This window comes from Lactuca sativa, chromosome 4, assembly GCF_002870075.4.
Source record: "Lactuca sativa cultivar Salinas chromosome 4, Lsat_Salinas_v11, whole genome shotgun sequence".
NCBI classification, from domain to species: Eukaryota; Viridiplantae; Streptophyta; class Magnoliopsida; order Asterales; family Asteraceae; genus Lactuca; species Lactuca sativa.
This window is the reverse complement of record NC_056626.2, coordinates 218,071,452-218,092,856: the sequence shown is the minus strand read 5'-3', so window position 1 is coordinate 218,092,856 and position 21,405 is coordinate 218,071,452. Positions and strand designations below refer to the sequence as shown.

Below are 21,405 nucleotides of genomic sequence, written 5' to 3'. Positions count from 1 at the left end.
AAGTATATTTTTAAACGAAAATTGTTCAAAATAATTTGCATAATCTAAATACATGTTAGTTTATTTAATTTCCTATACTTTCCTGTAACATTGAATTTTTTTGTCATGTTACATTCAAAGGATGGGTTATTAGAACAGGCACCATAGGTGTTTGATAAAATGTTTCAAAGAATTTTACACAAGTTCTCTATGCTCATCTAACAACCAGGTATAAATTTTGCTTTTTTTTCTAGATTTTTAGCATCATGTGTTTTTGATGTTTGCAACTTTGTAGTGTTACGTGTTTTTTTTGTCTCGTCCTCAAGTTTTTCTATCTCTGATAGGGCTTCATTTTTTATATTTATTGTAAACTATCGATTCAATCTATTACACTTTGTTATGACTTTTATCAGTGTAAAAAGATTCTAATAAATTGTCCATTCCTTGCTCTTTTAGAAAAAGATGTTCTAACTGGATTACCATCTACGACTGTGGTATTTTATTTTGTTGATTAAGCAATCTATGATTTGGCTATGATGGTTTTTACAGATTATGTTTGGACTGATAATTGTTCTTGTCATCAAAAAATACATCCAACAAAAAGTGAAAGATGGTTTTTTATATTAATATCCTCATTTAACTTTAAAGGATCTTTTTTCAACTTTGATGGCATACAACAGAGTTTTGGCTGAAATTTTCAATTTTGTCGGCATATAACAAGTTATGACTTAAATAATGATATTAGATATTTGGGCAATCAGGTTTTCTTCGGTTCTAAAATTATTTTGAAGAAAATGGTCCAATTTTGTATTATTTATCTCACAAAAAGCAAGTCTCATATCTCTTTTAGCGTATCCATTGAGTTTCATAGTTTCTTGTCTATATTTGTTTTTTTTAATGTTAAATCTTGATTCAATGAATGCAAGTCAACATATAGTAAAGGTGCAAGAAGAGCAAAAATATTAAATATGTGATGATCATGCCTATGCCAAACCAATATAAAATTCTAAAGTAGCAAATGCTAAATTTGAAAGACAGGCATTTGTAATGCAGAATACATATTATACTTCCCAAATAAATAACCAAAAACTAACCTCATCGCCAAATAAATTACACTTTAACTAACATCAATAAATCATGATTATATTGTCTTTATTTTTTATTATACATTATAGATAATCGGTTAATATATAGTCAGTATTCTTATATTCGTATCGGTTTTGGACTACAAAAATTTTATTCAAATAATAAAAATGAACCAGAACATATACGTTGGTAATAATACAAAAATAACCTTTAAATTTGGTCTGATACAAAAAAATAATCTAAAACTTATTTCTAAAAGCAACACGAAATAACAATGAACTTTTAAAAAGAAATGAGAAATTGAAGCGAACTTTTCAAAACCATCAAGAATGTATTATATAAGATGATAATAATGTTGAAAAACACTGAGTTTGGTCTGATGCGAAAAAAGTAATTTTATATGAAAATAGGATTGCGGTAATACTAAAAAAACCTATATGTTTTTTATTTGATATAAAAATGGTCGAAACATACTTCTAAATCGGCAAGAAATTGAAATGAAATTTTAATTCATCTTTAAATAACCATTTAATAACTATATGTAAAAGATATTAATACTCAACAGTTAAGACCATAGACCTTACACAAACGTCTGCAAATGTCTTGAAGTAAGCATTGATTTTTCCATTATTTTATCATTATCATAAAAAAACGACATCATCATGTGTTTATTGTTTAATTCGTCCCATAATAACAAGTAATTTGTGTGCTAGTTATGTATTTTTGACATTTTCAACGAGCAACGGGCAAAATCTAAATCGAGCAAATATAATTGTTTTTATATTTATTTGTTAGAATTTCTTTATACTTAATACTGTGGGGGGTTTATGTGGTTCATTTCGAATAAACATAAATACGTTTCTATTTTTTGAAATAAACAATTCTATTTTGCAATATAACCATGAAATAACAATGTATTTTGAAAGTACATTGTCAAATGTGGGATTATACTTGCGTAGACCTGTTTTCGCGCATGCTCAGCTATATGTAGTTGTTTTCCGTGTCACAAGTAAAAAAGGTTTGAAGATACTTTGTGACGTGAAATGTTGTTCAACCAATCAAACAAAAAATTGTTCACAAAGAGGTTCTTCAACGACTATATATATTTACCGAGTGTATTTTCTACATATTTCAATACTACCAATAACCCTGATTTTTTTACTATTATTTTGCAATATCTATATACATTTATATTTTATTTATGCGGTCACCGCGTTTAACGCGGGTCATAATCTAGTATCTATACAAAACTCTATCTTGCCATATCCAAAAACATGAAGTGAAAGCTTGCGGAAGCTTATTGTAATATGAAAAATAGAAAACTAAAAGTTTGAAAATAACATTCAATAAAAGAAAATATGCATTGACAAATTAATAAACAAGATCAGAGGATGAATCCACCTTCTGATTCTATCCTTATAAAATTAAGAATGAATATTTCATGGTTAAATGATTGAATGAAATTCGCTTATCATTCAGGTTGACTAATGGGTTATATAATTCACAACGAATTCATGAACCATACCCGAGTGAAAAATCATAGAATATTCTTTTCATCGCCTCAAAGTGTATTTAAAGCCACCATTAACACTTCCATAAACACACAAAAACCTAACAAATTCGAAGAAGAGCAAATAAAATAAACCAGAGCCATGGCTCCTTCGACTTCCCACCTATATCATCACCTCTTCTTCTTCTTTCTGGTGCTCCTGCTCAATGCCCAGCAATGTCCGGCGGCAGGTGGATCGTGGTCTGTCCTCCTCCCAAGCATTGGAATTTCGGCCATGCACGCACAGTTACTTCCCAATGATCGTGTTGTCATGTATGACCGCACCGATTTTGGAGTCTCCAATATCTCACTTCCAAACGGGGCATGTCGTCCTAACACAACCGATCTCGATTGTTTCAGACCGTGATGTGCGCTTCACTTCCAGGTTCTGGAAGAAATTCCATGAGGAGCTGGGTAATAAATTGCATTTTAGTACCGCATACCATCCCCAGACAGACGGTCAGAGCGAGCGGACGATTCAGACGCTGGAGGACATGCTTCGAGCGTGTGTGTTAGACGTCGGGGGTAGCTGGGATGCGTATTTACCCTTGGCAGAGTTTTCCTACAACAACAGTCATCATTCGAGCATTGGTATGCCACGTTTTGAGCTGTTGTATGGTAGGAGATGTCGGACCCCCATTTGCTGGGGAGAGGTGGGACAGAGGGTGATGGGCAGCACAGAGATCGTGCTTCAGACGACAGAGCAGATTCAGCAAGTTAGACAGAGGTTATTGACCGCCCAGAGCCGACAGAAGAGTTATGCAGACAGGCGCCGATCCGAGCTTGAGTTTCAAGTCGGCGACTTCGTTCTCCTGAAGGTCTCTCCTTGGAAAGGAGTGATTCGATTCAGGAAGAGGGGCAAGTTTGGGCCCCGGTATATTGGGCCATTTTGTGTGATTGCAAGGATAGGCCGGGTAGCCTATCGTTTGGAGTTGCCAGCAGAGTTGGGGCAGATCCACGACACCTTCCATGTGTCACAATTGAGGAAGTGCATAGCCGATGAGTCGGCAGTGGTTCCATTAGAGGACATTCAGGTGGATGCGAGCCTGAATTATGCCGAGAGACCAGTGGCCATCAGGGATCGGAAGATCAAGGTTCTGAGGAACAAGGAGGTACCTCTGGTGTTGGTTCAGTGGCAACACCGTAAGGGATCGGAAATGACTTGGGAGTCGGAACGTGAGATGCGGGAGCAGCATCCGGAACTATTTTCAGAGTGAGACTTCGAGGACGAAGTCAAATCCTAGTGGGGGAGAGTTGTAACAGCCCGGAATCTCAGGTATTGTTAAATTATGTTTTTGGGGTGATTTAAGAGGGGACTCGGCGAGTTGGAGCCTAGACTCGCCGAGTAGGATCGCAGACTTGGTCGCGGGATCGCGACTGGACTCGGCGAGTCTACGCTGTTTAGCGAAAACCCTAACCGTTCAGGTTTGGGACGTATAAAAAGGACTCATTGGCCGTCATTGTTCATTTTAGCCTTCTGAGAAGAACCCTAAATCGATTGTGTGCATCTGGAGCAAGGATTATAGGCCATTGTTGATTATAAAAGAGTGGTTGTGCAAGGAAGAGAAGGGATTGGCTAAAGGAACAGCAAGAGAGTCACATTCTGAGGATTGGGGACACAGAGAATACATCATCCAGGTAAGAATTCGAGTATACTCTGCTATGTTGATGTGATTATGGAATTAGGGTTTATGGAACCCTTTTGTGAATAGATTGAATGTTACCCTAGTCCCCTAATCGATTGTAACCCTGTATTGGGACCTTTGGAGGCCCAGAATGTCCCATGTCTGTGCATTTCGGGAATTGATGAAGGTTTTGGATTGGAATCCTTATGCCTTAGGTCAAAATGTAAATTATGAATCATAGGGTGTATCATGAGCACTGAAATGAGGACTTTACGTGATGGATCAGCCTAGGAAGGCCAGACCTAGGAATGGTCGGAGCAGTTCTGACCTTATGATGCAGATTGAGCAGTTGCATGGCATGGACTCGCCCAGTTCGACGAACAGACTCGGCGAGTAGCTTGAAGATTAACTGGGACTCGTCGAGTTGTTCTTCAGACTCGGCGAGTTGAGTCGGGGTGGCGCCGCGATTCTTCCAGGAGTAACTCGTCGGGTCAAGGAGGATACTCGACGAGTAGATAGGGAATCTCAGAGAGTTGGAGGACGTCTAGACTCGCCGAGTCGACATGGCACTCGCCGAGTCTGGTCGAGTTGACCGTTGACCGTTGACCGTTGACCGTTGACCAGAGTTGACCTAAGTCTGACTTCTTAGGGATAGTCACACTTAGAAGATATAAGTGTTAATGAGAGATATGTGATGTTATAAGGAAGTTGTAGCTCGACGGATTGTGCACGAGTGATTTCAGGATTTGCTAGCTTCAGCATTCGCGAGGTGAGTCTTCTCACTATACTGTACCCGGAAGGGTTTGACTGTGTGACCGGAAGGTCAGATATGATATGTGATATGTATGCTATATGTGGTAAGCTGTTTGTTATATGTGCTATGTATGTTATGGGCCGGAAGGCGATTATATTACGGGCCGGAAGGCAATATGTTATGGGCCGGAAGGCAATATGTTGTGTGATGGACCGGAAGGTCGGCGTGGGTAGGACCGGAAGGTTTACCCAGCAGGGACGGAAGTCCCCTGAGACACATGGACCGATAGGTCAGGGCCTGGAAAGGCGTATGTGCGTAAGTTGTATATTGGGGAACTCACTAAGCATTTATGCTTACAGTTGTTATGTATGTGTTTCAGGTACTAGCGAGGACCGTGGGAAGGCGCCGGCGTGATCGATACACACTGAAGGATGTTTTTATGAACTTGGGATTTAGACAATTTGTATTTGACATGACACTTAAATTATTTATGCCTTGTTTGAATGGAAATACTTAATTTTAAAATGAAAATTTTGTTTGAAAATTTGCGTTGTTACAAGGTTGTTGGGTCCTAGCCTCAATATTTCATATTGGGTGTTATATTAAGGACTTTTAGATCAACTACCTTGAATATCTCCCAAAAGATGTCTAGTTCAGGCATCTATGATCTTCCCAAATCTCTGGAAATCATACTTTTTTCACCTCCTCCAATTATTCTCCCTAACCCACAAGTTCTTGAAAAATTTAAGGTCACTCAAGCCCTATTGGCAAGCAAAGGTCTATGTATGATCACATCTTGGAGATGTAGTCACATATTGACAAGCCGGGAGAGTTGGGTGTCAAATTCTTAAGAAAGTTGGTGGTTCAATCACTTTCTAAGTCACATAGTGAGTTCCTTTGGGACTCCTATGAAAAAGACTATGACAAGACCCTTAATGATCTTATCTATTTGCTTGGTACTGCTGAATCAGTAATGATTTGGAAGGCTAGTAAAGCAAATCTGATTAGGAGATCAACTTTCTAAAACTTTATGGACAGGGACAATATTGACACAGGAAAACCATAAAAGCATTCTCTTCCCAATAGAAAGGGATCGGCCATAGTCAACTCGGTTGACCAAATGGTAAAGAGAAATGATAATTCTGTGATAGTCTCATGTACCATTATCAAAGAGCCCATATGTTAAATTGCCAAAGGAAGGGGCATTGGTTACGAAGCTGCCAAATTTACCTAAGGATGTTAAAGTCAATAAGTTTGACTCTACTTCAGGTAAAGTCCATTGTCTAACTCTGTTAAGCTCCTATTTAGAGATTCTTATTACATAATGTGACTGAGTCACATGGTGATGTTATAAGAATCAAAGGAAAAAAAAAGAGAAAGCTTAAGGAAAGTATATGCTGCTTCTGATCGCGAAGATGGACTTCAATCGCATCAGAATTTTGAAGCTGTTACTCAGGAGTAATGACACATTGCTTAGGAATATATAACAACAAGGTTTTCATATGGATTTTAAGGATAAGTTTTTCCGCAAAGTTTTAAAATAAAAGGAAATTTTTGATTTTATTTATTTTAAGCATCCTTACAATGCCATTTGTGAAAGAAATTGTTGTTTATATGATTCCATTGATGGCAATAATGGAAAATGGTTTTGATTCTTTCATTTGTGGTAGTGTCTAATATTACCAAATAAGCAAAGATTCTCATCACCCAAGTTTCAATTGGAACGAAACTTGGAATCATGCAAGTTGTATAGTATGATGAATGAGAACTTTCAAGCATTGGAAAATTAAGACTAATTACTTGTTCACATGGATGTGTGAATCAAGTAAAGGACTAAGGGATCGAGTACACATTCATGTGCACTTGTCAAAGTCCACCACAAAAGATGGATAAGACTATTCACCATGATTTACTAAGGTTTAGTAAATATGATTATACTTACAAGCTTAAGTATAATCCTGATACATTGAAAATTTTCAATGTATGGCAGAACGAATGAGAAGAATCAAATTAGGCAGAAGGATAAAAGTTTCTCAAATCTAAAAAGATGGGAGAGTACTTTAGTATCATTTTATATGATCATCTTAATTATTAAGAGACCTTATCACAATTCATCCTCTAAGTGCATTCTGATAGCTAAGAAGAGGAGCTAGGAATTGTTGAAGTGATCAAATCAAGAAGATGAGTCATACTTCATTCTAAAACAATTCTTAGAGTCATACTCCAAGATTGTAACTTGAGTGATACATCTTAAAGAAGGTTTATTAACACTAGTCAAATGTTACAGTAAAAGGTTATCTACTCTTGTACATTTGAAATTGGTAAGTTATGATGTTTTGGATAAAACAAAGACCAACTTAGGCCTATTGTGTGAAGTGTTTGTCTTGATAAGAATCCGCACTATCCTTGAATATTTGACAAGAGAGTCTTATATGTCAAGAGGACAGTGGGAGTCTTAAAGGTCTTGAAAGTCTCAAGAACTAATCAAGAATAAAGCCTGAGGTTTTTCACTAGTACATGACTTGAGCTTTATAACCTATCGTGTTGACATATTTTGTGCCCATTCCAGTTAAAGTTGGCTTTGCATATGAGTTCTTAGAGTTCTCAATTGGTTGCATAACAATTTGGAAGCAATGGCAGGCCCTATACTGCCAGGTGGCAAGAAGTTAAAATTGCATAAGTTCAGTCCATATGTGTTTGGATTTGTCATTATCCGTGTCTTGTGACTAAGGTTTTGACAAATTCATATGGGTAGGAACTAATACACCATAAAAATCTAAGTGTCATAATGTTTCTGTCCGATTCATGAAAATGGTGGTGAGGAAACACTTCCACTAAGTAGATTTGTAAGTGGATAGTAATCTTTGCAATCTCAAAGTTGTTAGTAGGCACGCTAACATGGACTTATGAGAAATAGCAAAGGTCTAAAAAAATTAAGACTATGATTATGGAATCCCTTTTCATAGTTCTGAAATTGTTTAGACACACCTATGAGCTATCTAAGATAAGGTGTATGATTTTGATAAAGCCTTATCAAAGCAATCTAGTATCAGAAATCTGAACTTTGGTAAAAAAGTCAATAGCTGATTTCTGAGTACATGTCAAAGCTAGTAGGAGCATAAGTGTTATGCTAATAATCTTCATGTTAGTGGGAGCATGATAATTATGATAAGTATTGCAAGTTAGCAATGTTAATTATAGAAAACAAAAAGTTTCAATTCATGAGGTTGCAGGGGTTGAAAAAGTTGTTTTGCTATAATTAAGGGAGAGGAAATTATACTTCATTTCAATTATGAAAAGCTTAGATTGAGTTTATAATCATTCTAAAGAGCTTATATTGAGATTTTAATCACCTTTAGTCAAGAATATATATATATATATATATATATATATATATATATATATATATATATATATATATATATGAATTTCATGTTGGATTGGTTCAACTTAAGAAAATTCTATATACTGTGTTCTCAAAATTCGATTATGATTACAACATCCCTTTTCATAGTAAAATTTTGAGAATATGGCAAACAAAAAATATTAATGGCAAAAGACTAGTCTAGAACCATGTCTTTATGTGAAACATCATGAATCATGTCCCATTTACTTTGGGTATAAGATCGATTAGTTGTGCTATAATATTTATTCTTTCTAAATTTTCCAAATGCCATGGGGCATTAAGGAGTAAAATGTCTAGAATTGGATATGACTAAAGTGATTAAGCAATTGTCGAGGACAATCTAAGGTTTACCAAAGATTGGTTGCTCAAGGACAGTTGGAACTATAGTGTGAATTTTGGAAGGGCCATATTGACATAGTCTGAAAAGAGGCAACTCTTGTTCAGAAGTAGTAGTCAAAATGGGAATATAGAGTTGTCTCTATAGATAGAAGCAATCTGTGTAAGATTAGAAAGAACTTAGTGCAAGAAGCATGTTCAAAGCAATGCATACTTTGAACATAAGGCTTTTTGTCCATGGAGTAGGTATTCATTGGAATACCCTGTAATGGTTGTTGACAAGTCTTTGTAACTTTGTACACATTCATTTCAAGAGGGTAGGGCATTTAAGTTTAAATCCTAACAAGATTTCGATTTGGGATTGTGAAATTAGAATCATTGAAAGTTTGGTCAATTGGTTTATTTAACAAAGTAAGGATCATAGATAAACATAGAGTGCATACTTGGTGTATGGCAAAGCTATTGTTTAGGAAAACATAGTGTACATGCATGGAGCATGGGATACCTAGTGTTTTAATTCAAGTATAAAGTTGATAAAACCGAAACAATGAATAATAAGTAATCAGTATGGTGATAAATAAAAGTGGTCTATTTATATTCATAGGGTTTGATACCATATTTGATTCATTTATTCTTGTGTTTCACTTTGCATGTTTTGACTTCCATAATAACTAGGTTATTCTTCCGGAATGACTAAGTTATTTAAACCATCCACAGTCGGTCATATGTTGGAAGTAGATATGAATCAAGAGTATCATGAGTTGGCTTGTAGAGGTCCAAGTTGGTGGATAAAGTTGTGCTACAACGCTCATGAGTGCTCATAAGTTCTGAGTATTAGATTCAACCCGCGCTCATTTGAATCACTTCATGGATTTTATCAAGAGTGACCATGAGACGATAATATCTTATATTCTTCAAACCTAGAGATATGAGTTGTTACTATGAGTTGGTTATACATTGATTGCACGAAACCGCATTGGTAACTCGATGTTATAAAACGTGTCTTTGTATATGATTCAACAAGTAGCAGAACAAGCCATATGAGTCGAAGTTTATCCATTCCTTTTACCTTCGGGATAAAAGCGATATCTGTGGGCCCCTCGATGATTTAACGATGACACATCTGAGTTCTTGGCCAAGCCAGGACTAATTTGATTTGTTCAATCAGTCAGTCGTCATAAATCGGAAATCGGGAAACAACAAATGGACAGAGAGAATGATTTATAATCCATGTCTCAGTCCATATGATATCTAGAATGGAGGAATATATGATCCCTTATCTAATGGACAAGTCATTGACAAAGATCAGAGATCATCGGAAAGGTCAGAGTTCGACAGAAGCTTTTGAGAGCTACGATTGCCAGTCGATTCTTGAAGTCATGCGCAATAATAGTTTTAGACTTATCCAAGTGGGAGACTGTTGGATTAATGTCTAAGTCCATAACTATAATTGGTAAGACTTGAACCGACCCGGCATGGTCCATTTGGGTTGCATGGCATCATGCATTTGGATAGACTATAATGAGAGAAATAACACTTAAGGTTTGTTAATATATTATAAGTTATAATATATTAATAAGATTATTTAATTAGTATTGATCAAGAATTAATCTAGAATTAATCAAGTGATCAAAAGAAGACTAATTAAATATATGGGTTGATTGTGTAAATCATCCATACTTGTATAGTGGGCTAATGCTCCATGGATTATCAAGTTGGGCTAAAACCTATATGATGCTCCATGGATGATCCATGGTGTATTTGAACCCATGGATCCAAGGAAATGGAATGCCATGACAATTAGGGTTTACCCTAATTGTAACAACTATATAAGATCATATTCTTTGGGAAAAATCAGCACTAACAACTATATAAGATCATATTCTTTGGGAAAAATCGGCACTATGTGAGAGAGAGAGAGAGAAAGGGCTAGCCGATTTTATGAAGTGTGATGTTCTCTCAAGTTATTCCAAGTGTATTTGGTGTTGTGTGAGCCATTTGAGGTGTCACACTTGGGGCACTAGGCACTCAAGCTTCATGAGGACATTCTACATCAAAAGAGGTATGCATTCTATCTTGTTATATTCATTGTTTTGTATGCTAGATTAGGATAATACCTTGGATGTTCATATTTTCATGTATAATAGAGAAAACTTAGATCCAGGGTATTGAGGGTTGCATGTACACTTAGGAGTGTTACAATGCTCAAAACCCAACATTAACATGGTGGAACAACCATGTGAATACAATGGGGATTAATGCTGCTAATTCCATGAAATGGGAGGGGTTGAAGATGATGCTAGTAGAAGAGTATTGTCCTCGGGAGGAAATACGAGAGCTGGAACAAGAATTGTGGAACCTAACAATGAAGGGTTCAGAGATAAATGCTTATACCGCTAGATTTAATGACCTTGAGATGATGTGTCCAACACTTGTAACCCCATAATACAAGAAGATCGAGCGATATATCTGGGGTCTAGCATCACAAATCAAAGGAATGGTGATCGCATCAAAGCCTACAACATATGACAGTACATAGCGCATAGCTCATCAGCTAACCAACATAGAAATCCAAGTGGGATTTATAGCCAAGTCTACCGAATATGGAACGTACAAACATAAATCTAATGGGAAGAAGCCCAGACAATCATCTGAGAAGAGACAAGATGTAGCAACTAATTATGCAGCCACAACAACGATACCCACAGAACCAAGGAAGTATGATGGGAAACTCCCATGGTGCACCCAGTGTAATCATTATCAGCTAGGTAACTGTTTATGGTGCACTCAGTGTAACAAGCATGGACACACTGTTAGCTATTGCCGTAACACAATACCTGCAACAATAAACCAAGGAATAAATACTAGAATAAGCTATGGTGGAGGGAGAATGTGTTATGAGTGTGGCGAGAATGGACACTTCAGGAGCGAACGTCTAAAGTTAAGGAGTCTTGGAGGTTTAGGCCGCGGAAGGGCAATCGTAATTGGAAGCAAGGAAGCTATCAAGACCCTTCAGAGGTATCTGGTACAAAGTAAATTTTGGGACAAAATTACTTCGACAGGGGAAGAATGTAACACCCGTCGAAATAGGTCAACAACAATAGCATATGATTATAGTATTATAAGCTTAGTTTGTAGTTCATGGAAAATTTTAATACAAATATAAACTTTCATACATACCTTATGGTATAAATCAAAGTATACATCCATATAAATCTCAATTTAACTCCACGTGAAGAAGTTATGATAAACTCTAATACTATAAATTTATATAATGAAAAGAGCTTAAAATATAGTGAGAGTTAGCTATATGAATCTAATAGAAAGTTGTAGTACTTGTAAATACCTACGTGTGTATATAAAGAACCTCAAAAACAGAGTTCGTATGTGAAAGATATGATCTTCCGAAGATGTAGCAGTCTAAGAGTGTGACACGTGGTAGAAACCGTAATGATCTATGCTCCACGACGTGGACATGAAATTTACAACATGTATATGATCTAGGACACTTCTCAAAGCTACGATGTAGATGGAAAGGCTATGGAAGCAAGGTGTCAAATCTCCATGACGTGGACATAAAGGCCACAATGTGAAGTCAGTATCGTGACACCTTCCAAAGCTAGGACTCAAATGGCAAGTCAACAAGGTGATACACCTCATTTTCATGATGTGGACATCTAGCCCATGATGTGGACATGACTTGATCATCCTATAAATAGAAAGTTCGAACATAACCATTCTTACACCTAAATTTTTTTCCTCTCTCTCGTTTGCTAAAGGATTCCGCATCCCGAGCCCGACGATCACGAACCGCTGACCGTTTCTAGTGAGATTCCATAAATCACGCTACTAGGACGAGTTTCACGGCCCCACTTTTAATGTTTCCGGGGAAAAATGCATGCTAAATATTGTATATAAGTTAATATTATGTCTATATGATAGCATATTTGTATCAACATAGATAGTTATATTAATCGGGATATAGTTGTTTTGTATATGATATTTTGAAAACATACAACTATCGTAAACTTGTTAGCATGTTATTATACTAACGTAGACCATGAATTAACTCAGGATTTCTATATACATATATATATATATATATATATATATATATATATATATATACATATATATATATATATATTATGTGTGATATAGCCTCGGAGTCATACTCGGAAGTTATATATATATATATATATATATATATATATATATATAGTGTCAAGTATGTTATTATTATTAGTTTTATGTTAAGATAAAACCTAGTTTTATTCCAAGTTATAGTTGTTGTATTACCTAAGTATCATAAAATTAGGAGTAATGTTTAGAAGCATAGTCTAGTAACATAGGGTGTTAGACACAGATATGTTTTTGTTGTTAGAACTTTAGGAGGCCGAAAAAGTCTATATGAGCTATTTATTCATCAACTCTGATTGGAAATGTTAATGGAAATCCTCTGATCTGTAACCGCTAATCTCGTGTGAGCGAGGAAGTTGTGTATGGATCTATGTGGGTTAACACTCCTTCCGTGGTTGCTGGCTACAACCCAAAAGGTTTTACGGTGTACTATAGATCTATGAGGGTTGACAACCCTACACGTGGTTGTTAGCTACAACCCAACGGTTTGCGGGTGACGAACTGTCCTAATGATTGTTTTGTTTTGGACCCGGCGTCGATGAAGCGCACAGGGGAAGTATTTACCTTGGTGGAATCCTTCGTAGCACCAATGGTAGTTTTACTATGGCACCAATGGAGGAACCATTGGTGGAATCTTTTAATCAGAGGTCTTTATATCATAGCAACGGTTACGGGCTCATGGTAGCTAAATGTTTGAAGCATTATACTTTGTCGATATACAAGTATGAATGTTATATATAAGTTTCCTAAACACTTATAATCTAGGTACAAGGAACTTGTAGGTATACTACTTGCTCATTAAGTAGATAATTATACCTAGTATATATACCCATATATAATTGAATTAAGAGTTATACATAGTAACTTTCCTTGGTTTAGGATTACTCATACTATATGGAAATTATAGGTATCACTTTTTTGGTAAATAAACTATTATACCTAGGATATATATACTACATGTTAGAGATAAGTATGAGTTTGAAAGATATTTTAAAACTAAGTTTTATACTTTTTAAAGTTGAAAAAATACTATTTTCTCAAAGTCAAAACCTGTGGACTCAACAACTTTACGTTGACATATTTTCAAAATGCACGTGTTTTCAGAAACTTGATAAGCTGAAATAATAATATAACTTTCTATTACCAATAAAAAGGTATGTAGTTTATAATAACTCTTTTGAACATTTCAATATATGTTATATAATGATATAATTTTCAATAATAATATAACTTTCAATATATGTTGTATAACTATGATACAAAGAATTACGTTAAACCGCCCGGCGTTTCGGCTGCCGGCTGGAGGTATGACATGTTTTAGATTGATTATTCCGGTTTTAGTCCCGCACCATTAGCACCAAAAACAATTAGTTGTAATCGTTCCGAACCAGTTACATCCCTAGCACAAGCCCATCCTATTTTCTTACAATGAAACCAAAAAGTCCACAATTCTTCAATATTCTCTTAAATTATCCTATTTCTATAGGAAACTCGATCTTGTAATATCTAAAAGAACATGAAGTGAAAGCATGCTGGAGGATTGTTGTAATCTGAAAATAAAATAGAAACTAAAATTTAGATAATAAAAAAAACAAAATGTTAATCGGGAATTAGACAAGATCAGAGAATGAATCCACCTTTTGACCTTATAAAATTGAGAAAGGGTATTTAATTTAATTATGAATGATTGAATGGAATTCGTTTATTATTATAGTTGACTAATGGGTTACTAAATTCACCACGCAGTTCATGTATCATACCCGAGTGAAAAATGATCATAGAAAGAATCTTTTTATCGCCTCAAATTGTATTTAAAGCCACCATCAACACCTCCAGAGACACACAAAAACCAAACCCCAAAGAAGAGCAAACAAATACAAACTGATGGCTCCTTCGACTTCCCAACTATATCATCACCTCCTCTTATTCTTTCTGGTGTTCCTCTTCCATGCCCAGCAATGTCCGGCGGCAGGTGGATCGTGGTCTGTCCTCCTCCCAAGCATTGGAATTTCGGCCATGCACGCACAGTTACTTCCCAATGATCGTGTTGTCATGTATGACCGCACCGATTTTGGAGTCTCCAATATCTCACTTCCAAACGGGGCATGTCGTCCTAACACAACAGATTGTTCTGCCCATTCAGTCGAGTATGATGTTGCATCAAACACCGTTCGTCCACTTATGGTGCTCAGCAATGTCTGGTGTTCGTCTGGAACATTAATGCCCGATGGAAGATTGGTCCAAACTGGTGGCTTTGATGATGGTTATCGTGTTGTCAGAATTTATAAATCGTGTGATTCATGCGACTGGCAAGAGATACGTAATGGCCTGAATCAACAGAGATGGTATGCGACCAATCATATATTGCCAGATGGCAGACAAATTATTATTGGTGGCCGCCGGGCATTTAGCTATGAGTTCTACCCCAAGATGTCGGCCACTGAGAACACTCCTAGTTTACCTTTTTTGGTTCAAACGAACGACCCTAACGTTGAGAATAATTTATACCCATTTGTATTTCTCTATCCTGATGGGAATCTTTTCATTTTTGCCAACAATCGTGCTATTTTATTCGACTATTCCAACAACCAAGTTATCAAGACTTACCCTACAATGCCCGATGGTCAACCAAGGAGTTATCCGAGTACCGGATCTGCTGTACTTCTCCCTCTGCGCATAACAAAGGGAACAGTAAATGCGGTTGAAGTATTGGTTTGTGGGGGTGCACCAAAAGGAGCATTTGTTAATGCAAATAAAGGGATATTTGATGGAGCTTTGGATACATGCGGAAGGATCAAAATATCTGACCCTAACCCTCAATGGGTCATGGAGACCATGCCTTTGGCTCGAGTCATGGGTGACATGTTGTTGCTTCCCAATGCTCATGTTTTAATCATCAATGGTGTATCTGCTGGAGTTGCAGGTTGGGAACTTGGGAGGAACCCTGTTCTTAGCCCAGTGGTTTACCAACCTGATAAACAGGTCGGGTCTCGATTTGAAGTGCAGAATCCAAGCACCATTCCAAGAGTTTACCATTCCACAGCTGTTTTACTAAGAGATGGACGAGTTCTTGTTGGTGGAAGTAACCCCCACGACAAATATGAATTCGGAAACGTCCTTTATCCCACTGAGCTGAGTTTGGAGGCGTACTCTCCTTCTTATTTGGATTCAAACTCGTCCGATTTACGCCCCAAAATAATATTGCCTGTAAAAAACACTAAAATAGGGTACGGAAAGCAATTAGTTATTGTGTTTACAGTTTCAGGCATTGTGGATCCAAGCTCCGTCTCAGTGACAATGATGGCACCTCCGTTCAACACACACTCCTTTTCCATGAATCAAAGATTGCTGGTGCTCGATGGTGGTGTGGCTGCCAAGATTTTGGGGAAGTCAAGATATCAAGTTGTAGTAACCACACCGCCCTCTGGTAATGTTGCTCCGGCAGGGAATTATCTTTTATATGTTGTTCACAAAGAGATCCCAAGTCCTGGTATTTGGGTTCAAATGCAGTGACAAAATATAGAATAATGGTCATTATTTTGTTTTGTTTCGTTTATCTTTAATTGTACACTCATTTGTCAACCGGACCGGTTTTAATTTATTCTATTTACAGAGACCATGTTATTTTACTTAGTTTGTCCATTCGATTCGTCTTTTGGCTATCTGACTATTTTATTCATTTCAAAAGTTTTCATATAACACTGATTTTATTATATATGCTTTAGTTCTAGACGCATCACCTTCAAAATTAATTGGTGTAATTGGATCAGGAGTCCTAGTGATGCCGTGCACAAGTTGTAATTTATATTTTCCGTGCTCTAGCTTTCAATTAGCATTCTCACGAACAAAAAACTCATGAAATTTGAGAAAAGCTATTATTGAAGCTTTTTCATACATCTTGCTACAAACTGGCCGGTGGGTCTACATGAGAGCAACTATTGTTTCAAGATTAACATTAATAAATATTAGTGTTGTCTTAGTTATTAACTTACACTACAAGAAATCAAGGCTGTAGTGGCGACACAATCGTCGCTAAAAACCAATGTCGTCACAAAAGCCTTGTTGCCCGAATCAACGTTATCCCCTTCCGGTAAACCTTAGCCGTCCGATGGAATATCTAATCCAACGGTTGGGGTCTTTTTTTCGCACAAAACCAATCACTACTGTAAAACTGGTGCAATATTTATAGCACAATCCGTAACTATTCCATAGCTATAAACGGATAGCTATTGAATTGCTAAGAAAAATGTTTGTAACATAATGGTCTGTGGCTAAATTATAGTTAAGGATTAGCTACGGAATATCTACGGAATTTTCCATATCTACCACAGCTACGGAAATAAATGGCTATAGAATAGCTACAAAACTAAATAGCTACAGAATTGCTATGGATTCAAATAGCTACGTAATAGCTACGAAAATAAATGCCTACGGAATAGCTACGGAAATCTGTAGCCCGTAGCTAACTTCGTTTTATTTAAAAAAAAAAAAAAAATTAAAAATTTCAATTTTTTGTCAAATACCACACTGAATTCACATTAAACCCAAATACCATATAAAATACACCAAAAAACGTCTCTAATACCAAGTTTGACAGATTTCATTCCATTGTTCAAAATATCATACAAAATTAAGCAATAATTAAGAAAACAAGCAATACCAAATGTTTACAAATTCAATTGTTTCAAAATACATATCAATTGTCCTCACGTTGATTATCGGGGGGAGCGTGAGGTTGAGCAAATTTTGAATTCTTTCTCCACTTATCTGTAGACCAATGCTATAAAAAGAATAATATATATATATATATATATATATATATATATATATAATAATAATAATAATAATAATGATAATAATAATAATAATACAATAGGAAATTATAACGCAACAAAATAGACTTTTTCTATACAAGTTTGCAGAGCTGTTGTTGCTTATTTTCTAACCATTTCATCCATGTATCTATTTTCAATGGGGCCTAAAAACTACACAATAATATATAATTAGATTTTAGCAAGCTATTTCGGAAGGAAAATATTAGTTTAAAATTTTCATATACTTTTAAAACCTTTCAAGATGCTCAAGTTTTCCAATATAAACTTATGTACATTCATCATCAACAACTTCATATAGCCGCTCTTCGGTTTTTTGCAGACTTTTAGAGATGATCTCTACCTCTGAATTTGTTGCAATGTTCCGATAGGAACTAAAAAGCTAAAGAACAAATATTCTATCACATTGTAAGCAATATAGATAATCAAAACTTAAACAACACAAATAACTATAATGAATTACTAAATCAAGTGTAAAGATTTACCTTGCTAAGAGTGTCATAGATAAAAGAGTCGAGTGTGTTTCTTTTTTCTTTTGTTTTATCCACCATAATATCTTGCCCTACAAAAATCTGTGCTCTTTTTTGAGCTTTATGTATCTCATCTATTGTTGTTAGTATGTGATAATTCTTAGAAACTACAAGTTTCTGCTCCCTGGCCCTGCTTCTTCTTGCTTCTACAGCCTGCATGGTGAAACATTGTTTCACCGCAAGTTATCTAGCTTAAACATAAAGTTTCACAAAAAACTACAATTTTGTTCTGAAATTTAGATTACATGATGTGAATTAAACATGCTAGAATGAGTAGCAAGTTTATGACCAACAACATCATTCTTCGTAAGATGGTTGGCCATCATCAACAGTTAGTGCATATAAGAGTAATCAATCAAATGGTGTGTAACTTCTAAAAACTGAAGCAACAAATATAAGAGAGAACTATATCATAGCATGTTAAATATTTATGCAAATTGGGAAACAACCAATACTTACTGATACAGTTTCTATTTGTGCAAATTGGGAAACAAGAAATACTCATAGAAATTACCTTCACATCTTGTGTCCACAAGCTAAGAATCAAAATGATTGTGTTGTTACTTCATGTTTTCCCAGTCTCCACAACCCCGAAATTGCTATTAAAGTAATCAAAGACAACCAGAGATGGTGACAAACGGGAGTGTCGAAGATGGGAGGTCAGGGGTGTACTGTAATGTGGAGTAGATGCACGATTTCTATGGAGCGAGTTAAACTATTAGGACATAGTGTTTGATAGTCGTCGTCGACTCCAGCCATAAAAAATGATTTCAGATTTTAAGCTTACCTTTGTGTGCGATAGTCGAAGATTGGAATGACGGATGGTGACGAACGGAGCGTTGGAAGTGGTGGAAGCTCTCTAGGATCAATGTTGGAGGCGCGCGCCAGAAGATGGGTGTTCTCTTCGTCGACTTCATCCATAAGAAAAAAAAGGATTTCAGAATGTTAAATAGGGCTTTCGTGGGGGAGATTAAAAATTTTCGTGAGGTATATTGGAGGGCGATTGGAATTTTTTGTGGGGATCGACACAAAAACTAATTTCGTGAGGATGATGGACAAAAAAATGTTGTGGGTAGGATTCGAACTCACTCCACAAACAGAATTAACCAAAAGAGTTACCAATAGGTTGGGAATGCCACATCCATACATATTTGGTCTCTTATTAAATTTATACACTTCTTTATTATTATTATTATATATGAATCAAGATTACTATTTATGACATGACAGAGATTTTTCTTACCTATGGATTACCTTCGGGATCCGTTACTCATTTCATGGTTCACCACCACCACCACCACCACATGTTTGTTTTGATTATATGTTATGTGAATTTCATGCTAGGATAAGGATAGGGATACTTTCAGGAATTACATGATAGATTGGTCTGATATGTGATGCCTTATAGCCTAGGAAGAATTGGATGCTATGCTAGAATGAGAATATATATTGGTATCAGTAATTGCTAAGTATATGCTTTAAAATTTGTATATGGTTAGGATCATATAGCCTTAGAACGATTGATTTGGCCATATTTCCTATTACTCATTTGATTGTGGTCCAAAGGTAGAGTCTTTGATTGGACGGTCTATTTGATCCTATATTGTGTATAATTTCCATGCATAAGGAAACTGACAATGAGAGTGGAAGTTCCTAACATGATTTGTAGTATGTGAGTTTCATTGTTCTTTGGTTATTATATGGAATGGAGTGCTACTGCACAAATGTTGTTTGCTTCGTGCTTTGTGGAACTCTTAAGTGATGTGAGTTAGCTACTAAGTGAATATGTTAAGTCACATGTGACAAAGGTTGAATAATCTCAGAGTGATGGATTTGACCCTATTGTGTAGCTCTCGTTTGAGTCTAACCATTGTAAGGATGAGTCTTTTACTCAAAGGATTTTCTAAGCTTTGTTGCATGTGATTGTATTCATGAGGTGGTTAATTGACATTATGGGGAGTTTTTCAGCAGTTGATGGCAGGGTGAGGTCGGAAACCTAGGAAAGCCTAGGAAGTGCTTCATTGGGTTTAGTTGCGCTATTTACCAATTACTTGGTGTATCAGTTTGAGAAGGTGACTTAGACGATTCAGGATGATTATTGAGGAAAGTATGGACAGGTGTGGAAGGTAGTATTAGGCCAGTACTACTGAAAGCACGGGATCCATACTCGAATTGGGGAGAGTTTCGGAGAATCTAGGAAGCCTATGGATGAGTATTATTGGGTATTTCCTGATCAAGTTCATGTTGTTTTTTGGTATGGTGATAAGCACTCAGGAAGTAGGTTCGAGTTCGAATTCTAGATCAAGTGCAGATACCGAACCGATTGATGAGCGGATGTGGGAGTTGATCTTGTCGGAGATTACCCGTGGTATTTTGGAACAGACTCATGTGATATTCGGTACAGTCAATGAGGGGATTCTGGATGAGTGTCTGGGTGCGTTTCGTATCGTGGTTATGGCTACTATTAGAGCTCACACTCTTTCTTTCTGTGATTTCCGTGCATGTGAAGCTCCCGATTTCTTTGGAGAGAAGGACTCCAGTGCCAATAAGAGATGGTTAACGGATATGGATAATGTTTTCCAAAATATTGTCTAACCTGAGGGGTCAAAGGTCAGATTTGCCTCCTATTTTCTGAAAGACAAAACCTGAGAATTAGTGGGAGGATGTAGACTTCGCTTTGGGAGGTGAAGCCCTAGATACGATGACTTGGGATGAGTTGTGACCCATTTTATGGTCGAGTTTTCACCAATTGGAGGTGCAGTAGTTGGCGAAGGAGTTTCAGGACCTTCGCTAGATGACTGAAATAGTGGCAGAGATCACTACAAAGTCTCGGGAGAGAGCTTTGATGGTTCCGTAGTACCCAACGTACGAGGAGATAAAGAAGGTAAGGTATCATGACACGCGGAGGGATGACATCATGGAGTTTGTGAGTTTTCCAAGGTGCGAGACCCTGAATGATATGATTTCTAGAGGTCGAGAGCATGAGATTTATTTGGAGCACCTCCAAAACAGGAAGCCATAGCAGATTCAGATTTCAATGGGGCAGGTAAAGAGGCCTACGACTCAGGATTCACGTTTGGGAGGCCATCAGGGCCAGGGCCGTTGTGCCAAGTGTAGGAGGACCCATGTTGGAGGATGTCGGGATACAGGCCGAGGATGTTTCAGTTG

At 36.6% G+C, this 21,405-nt stretch overlaps 1 protein-coding gene across 1 annotated transcript; it reads left to right on the top strand.

Moving 5' to 3' along the window:
* Nucleotides 1-13,957: 13,957 nt before the first annotated feature.
* Nucleotides 13,958-16,506, top strand: LOC111893481 (aldehyde oxidase GLOX). The gene has a single exon (XM_023889534.3). The coding sequence runs from the start codon at nt 14,760-14,762 to the stop codon at nt 16,386-16,388; it is 1,629 nt and encodes a 542-aa protein (XP_023745302.1). The 5' UTR covers nt 13,958-14,759; the 3' UTR covers nt 16,389-16,506.
* Nucleotides 16,507-21,405: the final 4,899 nt, after the last annotated feature.

Bases quoted from the DNA above. Each gene is read 5' to 3' on its own strand.
- LOC111893481 (XM_023889534.3), top strand. From the start codon at position 14,760: ATGGCTCCTTCGACTTCCCAACTATATCATCACCTCCTCTTATTCTTT.